The sequence below is a fragment of the Ambystoma mexicanum genome, chromosome 3p (genome assembly GCF_040938575.1).
Source record: "Ambystoma mexicanum isolate Mex_15411 chromosome 3p, UKY_AmexF1_1, whole genome shotgun sequence".
NCBI classification, from domain to species: Eukaryota; Metazoa; Chordata; class Amphibia; order Caudata; family Ambystomatidae; genus Ambystoma; species Ambystoma mexicanum.
In genome coordinates, this window is record NC_090925.1 from 1,048,763,235 (window position 1) to 1,048,789,179 (window position 25,945).

Consider the following 25,945-nt stretch of genomic DNA (forward strand, 5'->3'; position numbering starts at 1 on the left):
CATCATTGCGACTACAATACGCCTCAAATCTGCCTCCCTTTCTGACCCCGTTCCACTCAGGGTTGTTAAAGAGAATTCTTCAGATTGCCCCTTTGGTGTCTTCCTCTGTTAATTCTTCTCTGGCTACTGGTCTCATTCCTCCCTCTCTTAAACATGCACTGGTCATTCCCCTTCTAAAAAAACATATTTGGATCCGTCCCTCCCGGCTAATTTGGATCCGTCCCTCCCGGCTAATTTCTGTCCCAGTTCTTATCTTAACCCATGAAACTGCTTGAATCCCTCGTCACACCTTACTTGTCCTTTTTTTGAAAACTCCAGCTGCCTTGATCCTTTTCAGTCCGGCTTCAGGCCCAGCCAGACACGGAGTCCGTCCTGGTGTCCGTGCTTGACGATCTCACACATACTGCAGATGGAGGGGGTGCCCTCCTCCTCCTGGATCTCTCTGCTGTGTTTGACACCTTAGACCATGCCATTCTGATGCAGAGGCTCTCCCAACTGGGTGTGTCCGGCAAAGTTATAGAATGGTTCACTTCCTTTCTTTCTGATCGTTCTCAATCCTTGTTCTTGTCCCCTCCCCTCCCCTTCTCTGAGGAATCCCACAGGGCTCTACGCTTTCTCCCCTACTTTTCAATGTGTATATTCGCCCTCTTATCCAGTCTCTTGGTTTTCGCCGATATTCCAAAGCTGGTGATAACCCAGATCCTGATGCGACTGGATCTGGCTTTGCCTGACTGCGCCTCCTGGTGCCATTACTGTCTTTCTGCCATTCATGCGTGGATGGTACACAACTGGCTCCTTCTCAATGGGTAAAAGACTGAGGTCCTTCTAGTCGGCCCTACCTGATGCCTCTCTGGTCCGAGGATTATTGGCCCCCCAGAGTTGGGGTTTCTTCCTAGCCCTTTGCTAGTTGTAAAAAACCTGTGGTCAGACTCTCCTCATCTCTTCTCCCCCAGGTGAGTGTGGTCTGGCAAGCTGTCCATTTCAAACTGTTTCTTACACAAGATCCTTCCTTTTCTCCCTGTCCTCCTTCGCCCGATTGTCCTCTCCTCCCATATTTCTAGCTCTCTTGACTACTGTAACTCTTTATACTTGGCCCAACCGAAATGCTTGCTTCACTGCCTTCAGATTCTCCAGAACTCTGCTGCCCGTCTGGCCCTGGGGGTCCCCGGCCCTCTTTGGCCACTGTTGCTCTGGATGCAGGTTTAACTTGAAAGCATTGTGCATTGTCCACCGAGCCAAGAGCGGCCCAATCTGCAGGCGAAATGTTCTGTGTCCCCTCCCGCTCCCTTTGTTCTGCTTCTTCACCCTGTAACAGTTCCTTGCATCCGGCGTTCACGCTTCGGTGGGCACTCTTTTCTCTCTGTGCTGCCCGGCTATGGCATTCCGTCGCAGACGCACGACTCTGCTCTTTCCATCCTGATTGATGTTGCGTACCTGCCTGCTTCTGTTTTCCCATTTTCACTGCATAGCGCCTTCATGCCCTTGTTGGCGACTGCTGTGCTCTACAAATATCCTTAACATAACATATGTCTTCTTGTATAGCTTGCTAGCTTGCTGTTTGCGCTTGTCCTTTTAATTGATCCATAAGCATGTTCTTCATGTCTATCAGCAATTTAATCTAAAGTCTGTGCGTAGCTTCGTGTGCGTGTGTGCGTGTGCGTGTGCGTGTGCGTGTGCGTGTGCGTGTGTGTGTGTGTGTGTGTGTGTGTGTGTGTGTGTGTGTGTGTGGCGCACCACGTCACTTCTTCATGGTGTTCCCTGGTTATGGTCTTTAGGGCTGATTCAGTAAGTGGCGTCTGTCATCTTGGTGGTATGCTAGGGATCGGGGGAGGCGGGGTGAAACCCCTACAAGATGGTAAAATGAAGAGGTATGCTTCAAATTAAAGTACTGTTCCGGAAGGGTGAATATTGTTCTAAAAACTATTGGAACTGTTAACAGACAAAAGTAAAAGTAGTGGAGCTTTGCTCCCAACAGTGCCCTCCCACTTCGATCACTGGGCTTCATCATGTATGCCACCCACCGTTATCTTCAGCCACTACTACTGCCTGTTCTCTCACACTATGCGCCTCACACTTTCTCAAATTATTTTTGACTTGAAAGTGATCAGAGCTTCCGAAAGCAGTGTGCAGTGCTATAAAAACACAGATAAGTACATCGACTTGATGGGTCAATAAATGGGGGTTGACATTTTTTGTTTTGGCTATTATATGGTGTTGAAAGTGCTGCCTTTATGCCAAAACTATTGTCTGTGTAAGTGAAGATATGGGGGTGTGGGGAGATGAGCTGTGAGCAGGTTGTTTACCCATCGATTGATTGCCTGTGCCTATGCCTGACCCTATGGCCATTATCATCCACTATCGCTCCCTCCCCAACCAACGCACATCTCCATGGGATCTGAGTCTAGTGCTGTGCTTTTTTTTTTAACAGCCTTCTGAGCGATAATAGCTTAACTCTAGCTTTGAAACAGCTCCTGGTTTCATAAAACTATCTTAACCAATTGTGCCTTCAGCCACTTGCTATTTAGGCAAAGTGTCCTTGCATCTGTTACTTGCACTAAATTGATGTTAAAACAAGCATTGGTAGAACTTCATGTGTACATTGTTCTCATGACACAGGGGGTGGGGAGGGGTCTTTATGGGTTGCATTCACCCTGCGCATCCATATGTATTTGAGATTTCACCTTCATTGAGAAGAGGGTGTGGCGGGGTGACATACATACTATTTATCTTTTAGGTACATATGCATAGAATATTGTGTGTCAAAAATATATTGAAAGAACAGACATCAAGAAGTGGAAAGTCGTGCTGGATATCCTCAAGGGGATAGTAGAAATAACATGATTGTTAGTTAAAAACCAGAGTGCCTCTAGTGCCCTTTTAACGCTGCAACCGAGTAATGCCCCTGTTCCTACTTCCTTATGTGCATTTGTCCTGTTGAGGTAAAACTGCCCCAGCTCTTGTGAGCAGTTTAGCGTGGACAACAGGACTTTCATGTGCCTTATGCTTCTGTCCAAACTGCTGCTTTTTTATTTTGTAATGTCACGTCAGTAGGGCCAGAGAATGGATATCTGATTGATTTTTACGATGTGATGCAAATTAAACCACGTCACTTGAGCGGTACGAGGGCCTTTGAGAGGGTGGGGGCTTTAATGGAACGGGGCTGTTGCTGTTTATGCTTTGGTAGGATGGACCCTATAGTTGGTTGTGTGAAGTTTGATATGCCTTCTCAATTCTGGTGATGATTAAGCAAATGTGTTAGTTTGCTTGCAAGACGAACCGCATCCTATCCGTAACTCCTTTCATCCCGACTAACCCGGGCTCCAGACCATCATTTATATAACACTCCAGCCACTTGACCGTCTAATATTTGCACAAGGCATTCTAGCACGATATTCCCGCCTCCTACTGGAACAGGATAACCAATTAATACTGAAGCATAGTCTTACGACTGTTGATTTAGACCAAAACCACGTGATTATGTCTATCCTGGGTAAAGATGGGCAGCCAGGTTCACTTCCGGGCCAGTCCGTCCAAAACAAAGTGTTTATGGGTTCCACCCCATGACGACTTCTGCCCCAGATGAAGGGTCCATTGCCCACACCGACTTGTACTGGCGTGAGCTATTGGCCTCGATTCAATGGCCTTGTCCCACTGCACTTAGGCAGACGGAAAGCTCAGTGAGCTGTTTTTGTACATGTGCAGTCCAGTGGCTTCACCAAAAAGTCCACTAGACAAAAGAAAACCAAATACTAAGGAGCTCATTCTTCCTTTTTGACTTTATTGCTCCACAAAATATTTACTAAATAAACCTGGCTTGCACTCTTCCGGAGTTGTCGTTGAGGGACAGGCCTCCTTCTAGACTTTTGTTCCTAGCCATATTTTGGACTGTTTACATATTGAATCTGTTTGTAAACTGAGGGCTTGCTAGATTGATTCCTGTCGTGGTAGCATAGTAAGTGGCTGGGTGGCATCACGAATGTAAACTGCTAGCCAAGGCCTCTGTATACTTTGCACTGAAGAGCAAGTCACACATTTTTGTCTTGAGATGTCTGCTTCAATGCGGGCAGGCAAATACCACACTGATGTTGACAGAGCAGATGAAATACGAATGTAAATGTTAACCTGCTTCCCAGTTCCCTTCCTGTTGCTTTATATCTGTATCCCCCTTCTGTCACTGTAAGCCCAGCCTCCGGTCTTTGTGTCCGTATGTCGCTCTGCTCCCTGCCCTCCTGTTCACGTGTCTGGTCTTGGGCTCCTTAAATATAACCATCACATCACTACGCTTACTCTCTACTATACACCATCATTCAACAAGAACACAACTATACCCCTGATTAATTCGGCCTAGCTGTCCACATATGAACTCAACCCCATGATCACCTAATCACCCTATAAAACGCAGCTAGCTGAGCACATTTCTGCTAGTTGCTCACATATGCGTCCTTCTGGCCTAACGCAGCCAAAGCACAGTCTGGGTGTCCGCCCACCAGACTGCACACATCTAACTGATATCCTCGACACCACACCTAACGCTAGGATGCAGCTACCATACGGCAATTACATCAGCTGCTCACATTTCTGTTGCACCCACACACCCTACGACACTATCCCTCTCTACTGACCTGAACTACAGTTCCCAAGGGCGTTCAACCTAGCAGCTCTTTGCGGTCATACTAATATATAGAGCGCTATACAAATGCCAAGTAACATAACATTAATGTATGTGTAAATGTTCTATATAGAGATCAGTGATACAAGCTGCACCTTGGCAATGTTGTAACTTCAGGGTGATGTTGCGTTTCGCCATCTTACTGTGTGGTGATGCCGGGCTAATCCTCAAAACGTTATAAGTACTTCTTCATAGAGCAGCCTTTTTAATAGAATAGTGTGATGACAGAAATCTGCACACAATAAATTATCTAGCTAATCTTTCAAATCCGAGGCTAATCTTTCAAATCCGAATCGTTTCTATTGTCCAATCTTAAATCGCCATAAATCAACTATTGGAACAATTATGAAACCAGCTTTGGAACGTGTTGGTGCATTGAGTTAACAAGAGGCACGACGCATTGCATCGATTTCACAAGCTGGGTCACCAGCTTGCAGGCCCGGCGTTGGGTTGCAGCCGCTTCCGACGCTGCAATTCCGTAGACTAATAATGCATAGACTTCACCCAAGGGATTACAATCATTCAATCTAAAAATGGCCTACTGGCCGCCCTCTCCGCCGGTCTGTAGAAGTAAGCCTCCCTGGAGCAGAACACTCCCCTAGCACGATGTAGTTTGGAAGACTAACCCGCTACTTTGTCCAGCGGCTGTTTCTGTTACAAACCCCATCCAAGACATTTTTTGTAGCTGCCATTGTAGTTCAATAGTATAGTTCGCTACTTTAGTCCCATTATTGGGTACAACGTAGCATCTATGTAATATAGGCAAGTTTTACAAGGCAGATTAAGATCGCTTGGTGAAATGCCAGCCCTGCGGTCTATAAACACGCGCTTGCAGCCAAGCTTCACCAAGTGAGGTCACTTGTAGTGTCTTGCAAGCCGCATGTTTGTCACCGCTGACTGAAAGCGCACCCTGATCATTCCAAAGCTACCACGGGTGTGGTTCGTAAACACTGGCGCGAGCGGAGCTGAATGCAGGCCGCAGAATATCCAGCCACACGAGAGCGGGGGCCGACGAGGCAGCGTCTGATTGGGCCACTGCCGCGGTGAGCTCATGCAACTGGCTGGCGCCGGTCATGACTCCAGGTGCTAGGAGACGGTAACAATTGCGCGACTGACGTACTCCGACCAGGAAGGCAGGACTAAACACTAGCAGTGATTTAGTTTCCTCAGAGAGCACTCCCCTGCTGTGTACATTTCCCAGCCATACATCGGGCGTCAATACCAAGGATCTATCTCAATCCCAGAATTTTTAAAAGAATTTTGAGAACGAGTTACTTCTGGGAGAACAAACATACCATCCAATTTAAGGCAAACCCCTAAAACTAGATCTGCTGAACCAGTATTACCCACAGTTATAATCATAAGTACAAAAAAGGTTGCAGGCGCCCTGTCTAGAAAGAACGTGGCATGATAACCAGTTCTGTGATTTTTTTTTCCCACTTTGAGAGTCCACAGCCATCGCTTTTTGCTCACAATGGAGGAATATCCATTTGCATATCAGTGTTTGTCCCGTCCACAAGGGCAGCCCAGCACTGAAATGCCAGTCAAAACTCCTTTGAACAAGAGTACCAACAGCAATCCCTGACATGTATTTCCACCTTGTTGGGCCTCATCCGTGAGGTGGAGCTGTGCCTCCCTGAGCACAGTGATCAAGGGGTCCATGTCTGGGTTCCCCCAGGTAATTTAGGGTGACCAATCAGAAAGTAGACTGGCTACTTGCTTTTCGTATTTGTATTGGCCATCTGAGTAAGTGCTTCCAGGGCTGGTGCTCTGATAACCCTACTGTGATAAGTTCACACAGACCAAGAAGAATCCTAACCCACGACTACATACGCAACCCGAGAAGATGCAGTAATGAGGCTCAAGCCTCTGTATCTAAAAATCACAGCTGATGGATAAAATTCTTCAGTAAGAAGACAGCCAGCTCTGATTTAGGGTTACCTCCCTGTTGCGTTAACCTTTCCACCACTCTCCTTGGCCCATGAGCTGCTGGTACGCTCCTAGCCACCAACCAAGCCCTCTGCAGAGGTCATGGGCTGTCATTCCGCCAGCCCACCGTGAAATAAAAATTAATCACGCAAGCATTGAGGGCATTCATTGTAAGATGTAACCCTATTTACATTAATGTGTTGTGGAAACAGAAAAAAGTGAAACGGGGCAACAAATTTCGAAAGTTGTATGTTCAGTTTTGTTGCTTTGTATTGAAGGAGATAAGAATTTAGAGGGGTAAGAACCTCCCCCTCTCTTCTGCTTATGTACTTCATATATCATCCAATTCAGCCCTAAACATAGCTCTCAGTCAGAGTTCAAGATGGCAATTAAACTGCAATATTGTTGAAAAAGCCATCCTAGGTGGATAATTGTTTTTGTCCTGTAATGCTGTACCACAGGGGTGTTGCTAGGTCTGAAAAAGACCTAGGGGTACGCCAATGTTAGGACTGTCGGAACTCGAGGCTAGCTAGCCTTTTGGTTGTAGCCCCTGAACTTCTATACAGGGCTACAACCAAAAGAGCATGGGCTTAAAAATTGGGGCTTGCCCACCCATTGCAACGTCTCTGCTGTACCAATTCTTCTGAGAGCACCTCGTCCACACGAGTCATGGAAATTAGTTCTCTTGATTTGAGACTATTTAGCCCCATTGGGTATCAAGTTACTGGCTGCAGTGCTTGGCGAGATAATCGCCTGGAACTATTGAGAGATGGAGGAAGAGGCACTCAGCGGGGGAGGTGTCTTTATTATCACAGCGAGAAGGCCTTAATCGTAGCATTGCTTGGCTTGTATAGCAGTTGTGACACCTCAAACACTAAATGAGATGGTAGGAAGTAAAGGTGAGTGTTACGCTTGGTAGCGGACGAGACACGCTGTGAAAGTGTAAACCAAAACTGTAAAACAAAAAAGGCTAAGTGTTGTATGTAGTAAGACTATAACTCTAGGTTGTCCCATTAATGGCAAACTCCCATTTGAGTTGGCATTCCCAGAGAAGTAGATGAGCAGCTTTGTGCCACTGCGTTCGTGTACACTAGTATCTACTCACTCTGCTTTCCCTATGGAAGAAGGCAGCATGAGTAGTTTGTGTCTGCGGTCCAAGGCAAAAACACTGCATATTTGCAAGTACCATAGGACATTGAGTTTCAAGTGGTCATGGGACTATTTAGTAGAACTCGGGGAATTTAGTGTCCTACAACCATACCTATTCATAGTAAAGGTCAAGGTGCCAGGCCTGTAGAAACTAGAGACACCTGTGTTAACCATTTTTGTAGAAGGGAGGGGGATTCATCTTTTTTGCATCATTTTTCCGAAATGACGTCATGCCGAATTCATGAAAGACCCATTTGATAGAGCTGTTTGGAGGCAAGCAATGAATGGCACTTAGGGTTAAGCATCCTTTAAGGTTGAGAGATACCACAAGATCTTGACTCTTGCTAGTTTGTACATGTAGTTTTGTCTGCAGTAAAGGAGTAGATCCTAAATCAAGACGGTCTAGTAGCCAATTCAGAAATTACATTTGGTCTTTGACTTGGAAGCATTTTTCGAAAAGGTTGTGGCAATATTTGATAACCGCTAGGTCATAAGGGTGGAGTTGAGTGATCACTTGAAATACTTTTTTGGCTTCATTTGGATTACAAGATTTGTAATGGGTATTGTTTAGATTGGCTATTGGAAGATGAGATGTGGGGTGTGTTCAGATTCTAAATGTTTTGCCCACTTGTGCGTCAGTCTGTACATTATTTTTACATTTTTTTTACATATTCTCTGCAAAGATAAATTGAACTGAAAGCGACAAACGATTGAAGTACAGAAATGCACCAGGCAGCACTAAGCTATAGTCTCACAACTGGGGTATTTCAAGATGCCAAGCCAGAGCGAACACCATAGGCATAAAAATATGCTGGGACTAAGAGTTAGTAAGGTGGGAGGCGAGAACAGGCTCTGGTAGAAACACGAGGCATGTATACATTTTGTGGAAAAAGCTTAGGAAATTCAACAGTTTAAGTTTGCTGGTATCTATTTATTATTAAACATCTAGCAAGGTAGCGTTGAGTTCTTATTGCTTCTAGTTCAGTGCAGCAGCACACAATGTGAAAGAACTGCTCAAGAGCAGTACAAGTTGGAGCCAAGTACTCCTTAGTCAAAGCAGCACTATTGGTATTATGGAAGTTGCAGAGTACAAATGCTTTTTCATGTAGTCAAAAGGAGCTGGATTGTTTTTTTTAAAGTTTCTGAAACTAGTCCTTAGAAAGCAGCGATCCAATTCCCCTTATTCCACAATTGGATGTACTTGCAAGCATATACGAACCCAGGGTCAGTCTGGTGCGACTTGCTAGCTGATCTGTAGGTAGTGCCTCCTCCATATTTGCAATGAGCCAGTTTTCATATTCAGACTCGATGAATATATGCATTTTAACCCCTCTTGTGTGAGCAATGTGAAATGCTTTTATAGACTTCTCGGGCCACTTCGCAAGCATTGAGCTGGTGCTATCCTTCAGCCGGTCAGATTTCTTTGACTCCAATTTGAGAAAGGTGTTCTTGTCAAAGAAAGTGTAAATATGTATCTTTAGTTCGTGCGCCAAGAGGGACAGTGGTAAGTACAGCCGATTAGAGCAGAGTGAGGACTGCATCTTTGTCGTACTTAGACAGTGGGCATAGTGAGAACACAGACATTTACTACAGCTCACTCAGAGAATGGTGTATAGATTGCAAAAGACTGCACAATCTGTTAACTTTGTGGTTTTCAGGATTAATTTAGTCAAATGTTTGGAACAGTCATTGTTACGTGACCGTTTATTTTTGTGCATTGTCTGGCTGCAATAATTATTTCGCTATGAAGACCAAATGTCTAATTTGTATTTTTATGAGGACAATATCGTAGTAAATTTTTTTTTTTTGTATGCAAATATTTCCTAGCGTTGTGAGTGGGCGGGGAACGTGTTGGGGTCATGGTGGGCTTGAAGAGAAGGATGAAAGTGTGGGTAAATGGCGAAGTACATATTTCAATAGCAACTTGTTTTCGGTGTCTGTCATTGAGAAAAAACAAGAGATTATCGCTGGACGTTTTCACATCAATCTTAACCTCTAGCATTGCTCTGTGCAACCTCCAGACCATCGTTCTTCGCCTGCCAACCCATTATGAAAAGGGAAAGACCATAAGTAAATCAGACTTTGTCCCACCACAAAAGGGGCAGTCCAGCCTGAACTGCTTGGTCACATCCCTGCGGAACGAGACCACAAGCATCCCCAGACATGTTTGAGCCTCATCAGTGTGGGGTAGCTTGGGTCTCTAGGCCCAGCAGGCGTGGGGGGGGGGCCACCTCTGGGCAGAACTGTCCCACTCTGGGTGACTATAGCCAAAAGAAGATGTGATGGCTGGAAGGTTTAGAATCGATCTCAACCTCTGGCATTGCTCTTGGCAACCCTCCAGACCATCATTCTTCACTTGCCAGACCATTACAAAAGGGTAACGATCCTATGCAAATCGGGCTTAGTCCTACCTTCCAGCTATCACCTTTGTTTTGTCACCCCAAATGGGACGGCTATGCCCAGACGTTAGTCCCGTGCCTCCTGGGCGTAGAGATTCAAGCTACTCAATGATGACCAATGAGGCCGAAACATGTCTAGGGATGCGTGTGGTCTCGTGCAGAAGGGATATGACCTAGCAGTTCAGGTTGGACTGCCCCTTTGGGGGTTGGACCAAATCTGATTTGCATATGGTCTTTCCCCTTTCTGAAATGGCTTGGCAGGTGAAGAATGGTCTGGAGGGTTTCCCAGATCAATTGCCAGAGGTCTAAGATTAATTCTAAACCTTCCAGCCATCACCTCTTTGTTTTTGCAGGGTCTTACTTGACCCATTGTTGTTGGTCTCTGGCCCTTCAATTAAATATTTGGTTTTTGCTTTCTCAAGTGTAACATACCGGTCTTCACATACTGATTTGTGTTGTTGTTCAAGTTACCTATCTAAAGACTAACATGGTAATCTTCTGTTGCAGAGTTAATGAGCTCTACGTAGATGACCCAGACAAGAACAGTGGTGGTAAAATCGATGTAACTCTGAACATCAGTTTACCCAATTTACACTGTGACTGTAAGTACATCCATCCAGGCTGATATTTTTGACTTGCTTGTTGTTGTTTGGTTATCAATAACTCCTCTCATGCCGCTTTTCCCTTCTGTGTTTCACTGCCATTTAAAAAAGTTCCATGCGGACTAACGCAAAGTTTCTTATTCACATGGCATACTGCTCTTCCTTTATTGCGGTTCAGTGAGATTGAAAACCATCCTTCTATACATTGAGCTTTGTGGAAATTGGGGTGGTGGGAAGTATGTTTAGAAGGCTTCTCTTTGAATGCATTGTTTCATTCCTGGCCTACAGCTTTAAACCCGGCACTATCCCTATCCTCTAAATAAACAATGGCCTTCAGGATGAAATTTCAAGTGTTCTTTTAACTTGTCTAGTTTATGCGTGGTGATTTAGGGGATATTCATGCTTAAAAGACTATTATATTACGAGGCAGCCAAAGGGCCTCTCACTACAGCACCCTTTTCTTCCCTCACTCTGTCATGACTCTGTGCATGGCTGTCGCACCCCTTCTGGAGTCTGGCATGGTCTACTTTGTCACAGATTGACTTCTCCTGTTTGTCTTAGGGGAAGGTTTGGAAATGGGCATGCATGCTGTGAGCCCTCCTATGAAGTTGTCCCAAATGTTTCACTGCCACTTTCTCGCTCTCGCTCTCTCTCTCCCATGAAGTGGTTGGGCTCGATATTCAGGATGAAATGGGACGACATGAAGTAGGCCACATTGACAACTCTATGAAATTCCAACTAAGTAACGGAGAGGGCTGCAGGTTTGAGGGACGCTTCAGCATTAACAAGGTAAGCAGGATTGTTCGTCTTTGGCTTCTTTTCTGCCTTGCACCACTATCTTTTTTTAAACAATATTTTTTTACTGTTTTATTGGCATTTATAAACCAAGGCAACATATACTCTACATTACCAAGGGGCAACAGACCCACTGGGGCCCCAGATGTCCAAGGGCCTCCTGTCAGTTGGAAGTGTTTGGGCATATGGTCTCTCTCCTCTCACACAATGACCTATTATTAAGCCATTCTTGAAATGAGTGTGTCCTATTTGATCCCCAGGACCTAGCAATAAGTGACCTTGCGACCATGGACGCCATTGCTATGAGGCGCATCTCAGATCGAAGGCCCTCCTCGACCAGGGCCAGGAGCCATATTTCTGGGGAGGAGCCCTGCCAGGGGCCCAACATTTCAGAGACCGCACCCTCCACCTTATTTCACAGTATCTGTACCCGAGGGCACGACCATGCTATGTAATAGAAACCTGCAGATATCTGGCAGCTTCAGGGTCTGTCGGGTAGTATTTGTGCATGCAGGTAGGGGGCATAGTATTTCTGGTGTAAAAATTTGAAATAAACTAGACGAAACCGATTATTAATTGATATAGACCTGGTTTGCGTGCACACAATCTCACATTGTTCCTCCGATTGCATCCTCCCACCTTTCCGTATAGCAGTTTGAGTGAGTGGGGCCATATAGTCTAAGGATTTTATACAGTGAGGAGACCAGTTTGTTCGTAGTCGTGGGAGAAGTGATATATAGCAGTATTGGAGAGCTAGGGGGGCGGCCGGGAAGTCCGGCCATCTAGACCATAACTTCAGTCAGTAGTATAACAGCATGGTAATAGGTGTCCATTCTCCCTTATACTTCAGTTCCTCCCATGAAATAAACCTGCTATTAGGTGCCAGGGTATGAATATTTAATTTGCAGATGTGTTGTCCAAATATCTTCTCCTACGTAATGAGGATGCCTCTGACCCCATATATCGCCAAGTGTGGGGAGTAGTTTCTGCCCAGTCCACTGTGCCAGGTGGTTCCAGGCTTTAAGCGTTACGTCCATGGGTTGTATCTCTGAGCTCTTCACTCTCGTCGGGACACCCCACAGTAGCCCTTTTACATCGTTTGGGTGGAGCGTCAACCTTTCGAGGTGAGTATGTGGGAGTTCAGTCGAGGGGGCCCACCACCACGAGTAATGAAGCTATGTGTCCAGGAAATACAGGTGCAGGTCAGGGAACTCAAGGCCCCGCCTGCGAGCATGGACGGCACATCATATCAAGCGACACTCGGGACTGACTGCCAATATGAACCTGTTCATCAAGCTCTTAAGCCGTGCCGAAAATCCCTGCGGAAGCTAGATCGGGATATTGTTGAAAATGTACAGAAATTTCAGTAGGATCACCATTTTAGCCAGCAAAATTCTGGCTGCCTGTAAAATTGGGCAGGCGGATCATGCATCTATTTTGTGCTCCAGGCCCTCCATGACGGCGACATAATTATCCTTGTACAGTGAGCCTGGAGATGTGGAAACCTTTATGCCTAAATATTGGCTATCTTGTGGGCGCCAGGCAAAGGCATCACCAATGTCATCCTGAGTGATGCAGGGGTCAGAGGAAGGACCTCGGATTTGGACCAATTGATACGTAGGCCAGAGAGGTCTCCGAAGCGGGAGATCTCCTCTGCCATAGGCAGAAGATTTGTCTTGGGTTGTTTAACATATAGCAGCACATCGTCTGTGTAAAGGGAAACCACTGAATTACTGGAATGGATCTTCACTCCTCTATGAGCAGGGAACTCCTGCAACATGCATGCCAGGGGCTCGATTGCCTGGGTGAACAGTAGGGGGAGAAGGGGCAGCCCTGACGCGTACCTCACGTGAGGTAGATTGCCGCTGATTGCTAACGGTTGGTGTACACCAGTTCCTTGGGGGTGGCATACAGTAGATGTATTCATCAGATGAAGGAGGTGCCCAAGCCCGTTCGGCAAAGGCCCTGAAGGAAAGTCCACTCAACCGGGTCAAACGCCTTCTCTGCGTCAAGCGCGGCCATGGCTATAGGAACCTCTGGGTTCACATTATAAATCGGCATAAACAATCTGCAGAGATTGTTTTGGGTGGAGCGCCCTGGGATGAAGCCGGCCTGGTCTGGGAGGATCAGCTTGGGCATATACGGGAGGTGTCTGTCAGTCACCAGTGCTGTTGTAGTTGACTCTGGGAGTATCTCAGTGGACTGGGCTGGCTCATACATCTCTCATAGTGGAGGGATTAATAAATCAGGATATGCCTTGTATAATTCAGCAGTAATCCCATCCGTGCCTGGGGCCTTCCCATGGGGGAGGGACCCAATCACTTGAAGGAATTCTTCATCTGAGGGGGGGGGGCGTCCGGCCAGCCCAGTGCAACTTTATCCAGGTACTGCGAGATTGCATTGTGGGCCACGGAGAACTGGGTGGTGTACAGCCTATTGTAGAATTCCCGAAAGACCCGGTTAGCACTGATTCTCCACTAGGACACTTTCTATTTCTAGATTTCTACTATGTTATGCAGGTGGCGTTCCTGTCTTATGGCCCACGATAGTGTCCTACTCGGACGGTCACCTTTACCATACCTTGCAGCAGCTATTTGGTCTCCCAGAAAACGTTCCTCCCTGTCAGTGAAAATATCCATTTCCTCCTGCTTCTCCCTCAGTCGGGTCTGTACCTCGGGGGAATCCTGGATGCCCTGCTGGGTCTGTACCTGTTTTCCATTTCCAGAGAGGAGATAGACCTATGAATACACTTCAGGGGACCCCCCACGCCCCTCCATTAGAAATGCAGAAACCTCAAAGGTACACCTTTAAAAGCTTCCCATACCAACCCCAGGTCTGTAACTGAGCCCCTATTCGCCTGGAAAAAGGTGGAGATATCCTGACTTATCTCCTCCGGGAAGATTATGTCCTCAAGGGCACATGCTCTAATTCGCCACCTTTGTTGCCTAGGGGCACAAATGGGGTCTGTGAGGTGAACCAGCACCAGGGAATAGTCGGAAAGGGTCCTGGGGAAATTCTGGGCACATTGGGCAACCCGGGCTAACTCGTTAGATAGCATTGCATAATCGATCCTGGAGGAGCTGCCATGGACCCCTGAGTAGAATGTGTACTCTCTACTGGTAGGATGCAAGAGACCTCATATATCAATGAGGTTGTGCTATTCCGCTAGAGCCGTCCATTTCTGGCCAGTCCTTGTAAGGCTGGTCTGGGTAGAGGTGGACCTATCCAGGTTGAGCGAGAGTGCCATATTAAAATACCCTGTCCAAACCATCGCGTAGTTCTGGAAGGTGCACAGATGGTCATCGCATCCCTGAAAGAAGTCTGTATCGTCAAAATTAGTGGCATATAAAGTAATGAAGGGGACCCACCATCTCCCCGGCAACCAGGAGATAACGTCCCTCTCTGTCCCCAATAGACTTGTGTAGTTTAAACTCCAAGGGTCGATGGATATAAATAGCAGCCCCTCGGGAGTGTGTGGAGAATGATGCGCTGTATCTATGGATTTCCCAACCAGCTAGTTTGGGGAGCTGCCCCCAATCCATGTGTTTCCTGTAGACACAGCACATTAACTCTATTGTTTCTAGCAAAGTTGGTCATCAGGCGCGCCTTTTCCCCATTCGTAAAACCATGTATGTTCCAGGTCAGAAGTGTAACCTCAGTGCCCCAGGTTGCCATCCTTACTTGGAAGCGAATTATAACCTTTCATTGTTAGTCTCTTGTCTTTTTACCTAAACCTATCTAGGTGTCCGCTATGTCCAAGTCCAGACAGTCTCCCCTCCCCGTCTTGAACCCAGCAACACAACTTAACATAAACAACCCACCACTCAACCATGCCAGAAACGTATACCTACTGGCTGTGCACAAGCCACCAACCCCTCCCCCCCACACCCTTAGCAAACCACTAACTACCCAGTCAAGTCCTGCTATGCTATGGGACTGCGGGCAGTTCAATAGACGCTGTGTGTCCAGAGGCCCAATACCAAGTTTCTTGCATAATGATCAGAGTTAGCAGTGGGCGTGCCACAAAACGTACTGCAGGAGGCCAACGGGTAGCAGCATTGTTGTATGCCGGCCGTACATACTGAGCGTAAGATTTATTTTGCGAGTGTCATGGAGATCTGCAAGGGGAGACCCTCGGGTCCGGGATGTCCCTAGCGAAGCGTTCTGCCGCTTCCGGGAATGTAAAGTGACCCTGCCGTCGTACACCACCCTGAGCTTAGCTGGGAACATAATGGCTTATCGTATCTCCTTTCTTCTAAGGATATTCTTCACAGCTTGAAAGGTCTTTCTTTTGTCCTGTACCTGCTGGGTGAAGTCTGGAAAGAGGCGTATAGTCGCCGATCCCCACTGCAGGTTCTTTTTCCCTCGCTGCTCGAAATGGAATGTCTGTCCTTATAATTAAATATTCGTGCTATTCTTGTCCTCTCCGGGGCACCTGGGGGAAGTCTAGTTGCCAGGGAGCAGTGTGCGCGCTCTACCATAAACATACTTGTAACTGGTGGATTATCAAGGACCTCCTTAAGCAGTTTCTCCACAAACTCCTCCATGTTGTCTATGGGGGTGGATTCTACCACTCTAGTATTCCTGATGTTGTTCCTTCTGGATCTCCCCTCGAGATGGTCGTTCTTTGCCACTACCTTCTTGATTGTTTGTACGGTGGCCACATTGCACTGGAGCACCGCAACCTTATCCTCCCCCTCGCCAATCCGCTGCTCGGCATCTGTCATTCGCCCACATTGCTTATCTAGTTGGATCGCAACATCGACTTTGTAGGTCAGGCCATCAATCGTATCCCCGAGAGTCTCCGTGCTATTCAATGCCATCAGCGTCTGATTCAGGGCTCAAACTTCAAGGTGAAATGGGCCTGGCACGTCACCAGGTGTAGGAGGATTCTGGTCGGACCTGGCAAACTGATCTATCTTCGCCTGTTTCCTGGGGTTACCCATGGTGTGGCGGCAGTGATCTCCCGACTCTGGGAAGCCCTTTGGAAACGGTGCCCTCTCGAGCGGTGCCTAATCTTTGACCCTCTTACAGGTGTGGGTTATGTCTGTCACAGCTCCGGGGGTGTAGATCGTCTGGTGAGTAGTCTGTTTTCATCTGGGCACCGGGCTAATTGAAGAGCGAGCCTGCGGGGCCCAAGGGCACGTGAGTCGAAAGGGGCTGAAGCGAGATGGAGCACAAGCTTTAAAGGTCCATGGTCGCCAGGATACCTACTGCGCCTCAAGTGATCCTCTCCCGGTGTTGCCTAGCTCCAGGGCCTGGGTGTGTGGCGCCGCAGGGCGGTCTGAGAGGGGGGGTGACCTCCTGCAGTGCTCATGTCGAATGAGTAACTACTTTGGGTTCAAAAACCTCAAACACTTATAGGCACAACACCGTGCCCCACCTATTGTGCCTCATATCACAGTTCATATCCTCCATGTGACAAACATGGTTGCAATAGTGGTGGGTTGTCCAGGGCTCGGGTGGGTGGAGAGGCTATCTGCTGCGCAACCCACTTGGGTGTAGGGGGAGGCAGTGCCACCCAGCCCCCACCCGCACTGATTATTTAGGATGGAGATTTGCCAGGAGCCGTCACCTCAATGATCTACGCAGCTCGGTGGGGAACTGTGTAGACCTGCTGTAGAGATGCCTTCATTGTGGAGTCAGTGACTGTTTTCCCCATTACAATAGAGGCTGTGGGCGGTGACTGGTGGTTTTCCACAAAGATTGGAGGCAGATATAGGTGAAATCTGGTCGTAGACGTTAGAGGTATTAACTGGATGCCTTGTGTGCTGCCGTTAAGGGTAGCAGGACCATGCCTCGGCACCTCAACAGTATTCTCTTGCCAAGTTCAGGGGGGGGGGGAGCACCACTGGGTTTAACGGGGTGAACGGGGGAGGGGCTTGTCTCCTGTGAGGCACCCGCCACGTGGGGGTGAATATGGAGAATTGTAGCCCCTTCAAGTCCCCGCAGCGGGGGCTCACCTAAAATCATTCTGACTGCAGGGTCATGCATGAGGATCCCTGCATGCCTTTCCCAGGTGCCATGCGGATGGCGGCCACAGTAGGGTCAGCGCCGTCTTCCCCGGGCCGGAGTGTTCCTTTTTGACTTGTTTTTTGGCGAGCCCCTCGCAGTGGAGAGGATCGCCCGTGATCCGCAGGCAGGGGAGGGACGTGCCGGGTTGGACTCTTCCGCCCACACCTCGGACGCTGCCACCTCTCACCAACCACCAGCCAGGCATGGCCCAAGTCCCAAGCAAGCGGGAGCGGATTTTCCGACTCGCGGGGGGGGGGGGGGAATGAAGGGGGGAGAGTTGGATCACTGCGGCCCAGTCTTTCGCTTCTATGACTACTGGGTCCTCGGCCGGCGCTGCAGGGACAAGGCGACCTGCACTCTTCGGTAACGCAGAGGGCGCAGTCCGTACACCTGGCGGGGGCTCGTAGAAGGATGTATGTAGTGGCCGTGGGCGAACAGTCAATTTGGGAATACTGTGTCAGGGCATCAGTAGGACAAAGTATCCTGTCTGGGCTCAGGGTGTGCCACGCGGCCCATTCTAATGTTACGCTGCTCAGTGAAGATACGGTCATGCAGGACCTATGACGTTGGGTGCAGGACTCTTATCGGGAGAGGGTGCCGCAGGCTAAAAACAAACTGTGATGATCTCGATGTTCCGGCAGATTTGGTACTATTTTTCAACCTCACAAACCGAGGAAGGCAGGATAATAATGGAGGATATAACGGCATCCGACTGAACCTTCTCGGCTGCAGCCATTTCTGCAGCCGCTCATCAGCACCCCCCTGCCTCGCAACACTATCAAACCTATCTCTCTAGTCCTCCCTTAATTTGGTTCTACTTTAATATGGACATGTTAACAACAATTGCCTTCATAACATTATGGCACAAAAGCTACAGGGATGAATTTTTACTTTCCTCTTAAGTGGGTTTGCTTGCTTGTCAGTGTTTAATTTGAACATTGAACTAATGTGTCCACACAGGTATTTGTCTGACTTTATTGCACAGGTTCAAATCCCAGCAGGTCAACACGGGCCGTAATCATTCTGAGGCTGCTAAAATGAGTACCATTTAGGTTGGTAATAATAAACATTTATGATTAATGCTACGGTGCCACGTTGAGGTGGTTGTATGTCTTTGAATAGACCTACTATTTTATATTTGAGCACTTTGGTCATCCCGTAATACATGTGGGAGGGCGTGGTTCTTCTGACACTTACAATTTTACTTAATGCAATGGATGCTCTCTTTCCCTCTATTATCTTCATCCTAGTCACCACCTCGGTAGATTCCCGGTTTTTGCCTGACTAGGGTTCCCCTCCAACCGCACCATTTATATTCACTGCTTGGTTTTGAAGTCTTCATAAGTTGATAATGGCTATATCCAATTTATCAAATGTAGTTTGCTTGCCTGCCCGGTATCTTGCCTGCCGACCTGCCTTGTGCCTTGTCCCCCGCCTACTGTGTTCCGCTCCGCAGTATCCCTCACTTTCTCCCCCCTCCCTCGTTTACCCGGCACTGTCCCCCGCTTCCTCACTGACAGTGTCTTAGAGAAGGACGAGCAGGGCTGTATCTGTCTCTCTGGCAGGCTTTGCCGTGTTAGTAGTGTGGAATATGTGTTAGTGAATGGTTGGGCTGAGCGTGGGGAGCCCGGGCTGTATGTAGGTTACCCAGATGTTCCAAAAGTGTGACATGCCACCATTCTAAAACCAGGACTTCAATTTGACAGTGGCTTTGAACACAAAAGTAAGAATATTGATCAGTAGCGCAGGCGGACCCTGTGGGTGGGGCATAACACGTTTTGTAGGTTGTAATGTCATAACTTTGACTGCAACCACATAACCTGGAATGCCAATTGAGGTAACCTTAATTAAAAAAACTGTTTGCCTAACTGCAAGGCATGCCATCAAGGGTTATTGCAGCGAAAAAAAGTACTGCTCCAGGAGTATAGTGCCCCCTTTGGCCAGAAAGTCGCTCTGAGTTGTAATCGGAGCAGCGATTCTTATCACATTTTCCTTCTGGGAGTAGAATGAGCATTAGTGACGGAAGCATCCCTCGATAGGAGTACCTGGTTGGCATTTGGAGACTTGCATTTAATTGCCTGTCCTGCAGGAATATCGCCATGGCACTGAAGTTAATTTTCAATATGGAGAATGGGGGGGTGGATATAGGTGGGCTTTGCAGGAAGGTGTTGGGGTTATGACGGACCTTATTAATGACAATACAAGCAGGTAGCGGGCTCTGCAACTGGTATTGTGTATTTTGTTTATTTATTTTAATTCTTAATAACATGCCTCATCGCCCGGAGGCCTCAAGGCACACATAAATGACAGACAAGAGACAGAACACAAAACAGTGGAACAACGTCAGAGAAAGTAAAGACTGGATATAAGGGACCCTAAAGAGATATATTTCAATTTCTTTTAGAAATCTGCCAGAGACGTGGTCTTTTTCAGATCCAAGGGGATGGCGTTCCAGGTGGCCGGAGCCAAGACATCAAACGTGGTCTTGCCAAATATGGCTGAGCAAAATCTGGGCTGGATGAGTTTAGCCTGGTCAAGTGACCTAAGCAATTTTGATGGCACATAACGCTCAATGCGTTTGGAAAGATAGACGGGCGCTGCAAGGGTCAGGCACTTAAAGGTGAGTGTCAGGATCTTAAAGGAAACCCAGTGCTTAACAGGCAGCCAGTGCAGAGATAATCTGATTTCGGTGATCTACTGCCATCTGGGGATGCCTAGCCCTGCTCTAACCGCACCGTTTTGTGACCTGAAGGGCGGCAAGATTGGACTGAGCAGTGCTCACCAAAAGACTATTACAATAGTCGATCTGCGAGTTAACCAAGGCAGATGCAAAGATGGACATGTTATTCACAGAGAGGAAGGGATACAAATAACCTTGCTGTTTATTAATCCAGCCACAAGAGGCACGGGTCTTGGCCACATGTTGCCTCATGGTGAGCTTGGAGCCGAGCGTGATGCCAAGCCTTCTAACACTCTTAGCCACTGGAATGATGACGTTGGAGATGGAAAAGCTGGCATATTCCGGTGAGAGGTTTTTGAGCATGTGATTGGAGGCAGTGATATCCGTGTTGAGTGCCATCGAGTTCACCACCATCCATCCATCCATCCATCCATGAATTAATGATGGCGTAGATGGCATTGATGGCCTCAGAGTCTGGAGCATAAATGCCGGAGAGTTCAAGGATGACCTGGGTGTCATCAGCATGATTGGTATACCGGACACCCATATCATCGAGCATCATGAGGAGAGGGAGAATGTAGATGTTGAAAAGAGTAGGTGAGAGGGATGAGCCCTGCAGTACACCCTGCGTGAGTAGAGTAGGGGAGGAGCAATCATCGTGAATGTCAACTCGAGCATTGCGAGGGCTCAGAAAGAAAACTAGACACTGTGTAGTAAGACTTGAACAGCCCACCAGTGTTTGTAGCCTAGATGCCAGCAACTCGTGTTCGACCAAATCGAACGCGGCCGAAAGATCAAGTAACCTAAGCGCTGGATGACCACAATCGATAATGCCCGACGGGTTGAACTTCAAATCGAGCCTGGTGGTCTCCGTGCCACTCAGTGCCATGACAGGCACGATTGCCAGATTGGTGTGGCCCCAAGGTGGAATTTTCTTCAATGAAACTGCAGCTGGAGATATGCCACACGATCCATCACCTTGAGTTGAAAGGAAATGTTTGTGATAGGGCGGTAATGCTTGGGCTGAAGGGAGTCAAGATTTTCTTTTTTAAGAAGCGGCATAATCCATGCCTCTTTCAGATCGGTTGGAACCCGATGTTCAGTATTTATTTTTATTTATTACATTTTTGATAACGCCCAGACCTGCGGCTATCACAGCGGTAATACAGCATAAAAGTGAAAAGGCAAAACAGTATGTTGTAATGGTTTTAAAAGTCGAATTTTATATCTTTTACTTGGTTTTTGTAATCGTGTGAAAAGGTTGCAGTTTAACCAAATGCACTTTAATAAAATACAAAAAGTAAAAACGCAAAATACTCTGTCCCGTCAAGAAGGAATAGTGAAAGAGACCCGTTGTACGTATTTGTCAAACAGCCAGGTTTTGGTTCGATTTTAAAGGCAGGAAATGATTGTTAATTACGGATGTGAGCAGGTAGTGTTGAATAGTGTGGGAGCCGTTAAACAGAAGCTAACTCCACCAGTCCTTTTTCTCTTAAATCTTGGGATGAACAGAGAGATGCTCAGGTTAGACCAGAGTTTGCAAGCAGGGGCGATTTGAGTGATGGAATAATTGAGGTATTGGGGTACATGGTTGGGGACACAGTGATGCCTGAGGGATAATGTTTTAAATTCTACACAAGCTTTGATGGGGAGCCAGTGGGCTTCATGTCTGGTGGAAGGGCAGAGCGAAGAGCTTTGTTTTGGAGAAGTTGCAATTTCAGCAAGTTGGAGGTACCCATGAAGAGGACATTGCAATAATCAAGTTTAAGGATAATAAGAGCTCGAGAAGGGGTGATGCAGTTACGTGGAGAGAGAAGCTGCCTGCTCAAGGAAATTAGTCTAGCAGCGTAGGCCATGGAGGAAGCAAGGGCACCAACATGTCTTTTCATAGAAAGGGAGGCTTCAAGGTAGGCACCATTGTCTCTTCGTGTCGAAAACTTCTAGGCCCGTCAAGTTAAGGATAACGGAACACAAATCCAAAATCCAGACTCAAACGATCACATCCCCATTAGTAGCCCATTTTCTGGAAAATAATCAGTTGTGAGGATTTCAAATGGCGGCCACTTAAACAGGTAGACGGCTTAGATTCCCAGAATACAGCTGCCAGATTGGTTCAACGTGAAGAATGGTGGATGTATAATACCTCAAGCTGCCACACGGGCCTAAACCAGCAGGAAGAAGGGATCCATTGTGTACCATAAAGATGCGGCAACACTACTATTATTTGGCCATGTGACATACATTATTTTCTAACTGAGGTTTCTACCCTCCATGATGTTTCACCACTATGGGCCATAAGTTAATGTGGTCCTTAAGCATGTTCTGCCATATCCTTGATATATTACAAGCCATACGCGGGTAAACAAATGGATCTCCTTCTGATGCTTGTTAATCTGCTTAGAATCGCATGCTGTGCATATGGTCCGACATCCAGTGGTAACCGCAGAGTATTGCATCTTGTCTTTCGGGGACCGAAAGGGGACGTCGTCATAGGCGTGTCTGTAACACTATCCCTATCGTGACGTGTGTAGTACCCAAAATCCCTCACGTGCCGAGGTCCCTCAGATTGTTTTTTTCCACCCAGATATCTGGTCGCCCTATAGCGGAGCTCTTACTAGAGACATTGTTTCTTACCGAATTGTCGGTTTATGCCCCGTTAAGTCACTTCGCCCAACAAGAACATCTTCGACGAAGACTACGGCTGTGGATTTCGGCGCCTAAGATCCGGCGGCCGGATTTTCCACGTGGTCGGGCCCTCTGGCCAACCAATACAGTAGGGAGAGTGGGGTCAGGATGGCCATATTGTTTAGTATGTTTTTCCTCCTTTCCCCCCTCTTTTCCCTGTCGGTCTGGTCATCCTTCCCTTTTGCTATGGAAAGGACTCCTTTTTATTTTCTGCCCTAAGTGTAGGGTCAGATACCTTGTAAGGACGAACACAGGACGTTTAATGCCTGTCTCTCCCTAGAGCACAACAAGAAGAGGTGTGCGGCATGCAAACTCCTTCGGCCCAAGACCCTTAAGGCGCGCCGTTTAAAGCGATGGGCCGCATACAGTATGTCACGCGTGGAGCACGCCCTCCCCCACCGCCACGCCAGCTGAAAGTGACGGGGGTACATCAGATGACCAAACGTCCAATGCGGATGTTATAGACCTTGAGGCGGACACTTCTAGGTCTGCCACGACCGTCCCCGACCCTTCCAGGCTCGACTCTGGTCTTGCTACAGGGACTACACCCGGCGACAGGGGCGTACAAGCGCATCGCACTAAGCACACAACCCCTACGCCAAATTCGACGCCTTTGTCGAAAAAGGCAAAAGCGCCAACGGGGCCGCCGAAAACTTCCCCGGTTGCCTCGGATCGTTCAGATCCAAAGCCTTACCCGCATCCACAGCAGCGTATTGCGACTGGGCAATCGAAACAAACTAAGGACGCTACTCCAAAACCTACACGCGTCAAAGTTCGGGAGCCCGACGATTTCCAAGGCCTCAGTAGGCCCGAAAACTACAGCTAGGCCTCTATCTGGAAAACTGACCACTACGCCCCCTAGTGCTGCGGACAGTATTACAACTGCCGATAAATCAGAGCCTTTGTCTCGTGAAGATTTGGCGACTATCGAAAATGGCATCGGAAGAATCGCAGCGGCAGTTGGCCTTAGTCCGGTTCTGCCTAAGGTTATGGGCCAAGCCGCGGGAAAAAGTTTCGGCAGATTGGGCTCCCGATTCCAATGGAGCTTACGAAGATAGTCGAGAGCCACTTTCCGACACCCTGAGAGGTTCCTTTTCGACGCTGCAGTGCGGAGAACGTTGTTTCTCTACGCGTAGGCCCATTTAGGTCCTCTAAATGGACTACAGAAAGATTTGAGGGTTGTATGGATCGGCTGGAACAGATTATCAGTTCTTCTGATCATCCTCCCCCCGAAAAGCGCTTGGGTAGACCCTAACTTCCAAATTCAGGAAGATCAGTCTCATGTTTTCCAACAGGAAGACGTGGTCCACATGGGCACATATAGAGACATCTATAATGAAGAAGCTTCTTTTCTCAAACTATGAGGAAGATCAACAGGATACTACGGACAACTGGGAAGAATCCCAGCAGGAAGGTCAAGACCCTTGGACACAGCAAGATCAGGATACTAATGTTTTGTGCCTAGACACTCCTCCGTCCACCCCGGCTCGCCAGGCCTCCCCTGTGGATGACTAAATGGCTTTCAACTCCATGTTGAAGAAAACAGCTGAATACTTCAAAATGTCCACTCAAGAGGCAGTACCTGAGCAGGACTTTGTGAAGGATATTAAGGAAAAACCTCCGGCGAGTCAATCCATCCCGCTCCTTAACTCTGTTAAGAGATGGGTAGCTCCCTCATTGGTCTCACCTGCCCAAACACGGGCAGTGAACCCGAGAGTCGAAAAATTATTTCGACCTGCTCCCTCCGACCCCTTATATATCGAAGGGCACGCCATCCCAGACTCACTGGTAGTGACTACCACTCGAAAGAGGGCAGGGGTACCCCTTGCCACAGGAGAATCGCCACCGGACAAGGAGTCTAAGCGGTTGTATGCCCTGCGTAAACGTGTCACGTCAGCAGCTGCATAAACCATTCGGGTTGCTAATAATACTACTCTATTAGCAAGCTATGTTGATGCCCAATGGAATTTGCTTCAGGAAGGCCTCCAAGAGGTTCCTGAACCCGCCAGGACAAAGCTTCTCGCCATTGTTTCGGAAGGAAGACTGGTTAACCAGAATGTGGTGAAGACCCTGGACACTGCGGAAACTGCAGGCAGGTCTCTTGCACAAGGGACTCTACTGAAAAGACACGCATGGCTGCGTACATCAGGATTTAGACCTGAGACTCGGGCCTCCCTCATTAATAAACCCATTGAGGAACCTAACCTCTTCGGGAAAGCAGTGGATGAAGTGTTGGAGACAGCCAAGAAGGAGCATGAGACTATAAGGTCTCTGCATCAAATTACACAGAAACCCTCCTCCCAGAGGGGTAATAACTCTCAGCGGTCCTTTCGAGGGCAAGCCCGTGCTGGTCAAAACAACCACCGCTCGGGTAACTTCAACACAAATCAAACATCTGGAAGCCCCACTTACTACCCCTCCAAGGGGTCAGAAACGCGGCAAAGGTAGAGGCAGAGACCCCATTCCCAGAGGAGCCACAGCCTCTGGTCAGAAATGACCACCAAGTCCAGGTCCCCTACCATGTCACCCCGGTCGGGGGGCGATTAACATCTTTCCTCAAGGCATGGGAGGGGATAAATTCCGACCAGTGGGTCTTAAAGACGGTCGCCCACGTTTATTGTGTGGAATTCGCCTGACCTCCACAGTTCAGACCGCCGTGCTCATGGCGCCTTTCACCAGACCATCTGGAGATCCTGATCCAAGAGGTGGAAGCACTGCTGGGAAAGGACGCCATAGAAGCTGTCCCTATTCTTCAGGTAAACAAGGTTATTTATTCAGTTTACTTCCTTGTACCCAAAAAGGATCTCTCCATGCGTCCTGTTCTGGCTCTGCGCCCAGCGAACAAGTTTATAAAACCCCAGAAGTTTTGCATGGTAACACTGCAGGAGGTGATCCCATTGCTGAAACAAGGGGACTTGATGGCAACATTGGACATGAAAGATGCATACTTTCATATTTCAATGTTGCCAGTGCACAGGAAATATCTAAAGTTCATGATCCAGGACAAACATTACCAATTCAA

The 25,945-nt window shown here is 47.7% G+C and overlaps 1 protein-coding gene across 1 annotated transcript in view; it reads left to right on the forward strand.

The window, feature by feature from the left end:
* The window catches only part of ERGIC1 (endoplasmic reticulum-golgi intermediate compartment 1), a 556,793-nt gene that overhangs the window by 384,306 nt on the left and 146,542 nt on the right, over nucleotides 1-25,945 (forward strand). The window contains exons 4-5 of the mRNA XM_069652409.1: nucleotides 10,654-10,748; nucleotides 11,413-11,537. Of these exons, the coding sequence (XP_069508510.1) occupies nucleotides 10,654-10,748; nucleotides 11,413-11,537 (220 nt within the window). The remainder of the gene's footprint in view (nucleotides 1-10,653; nucleotides 10,749-11,412; nucleotides 11,538-25,945) is intronic.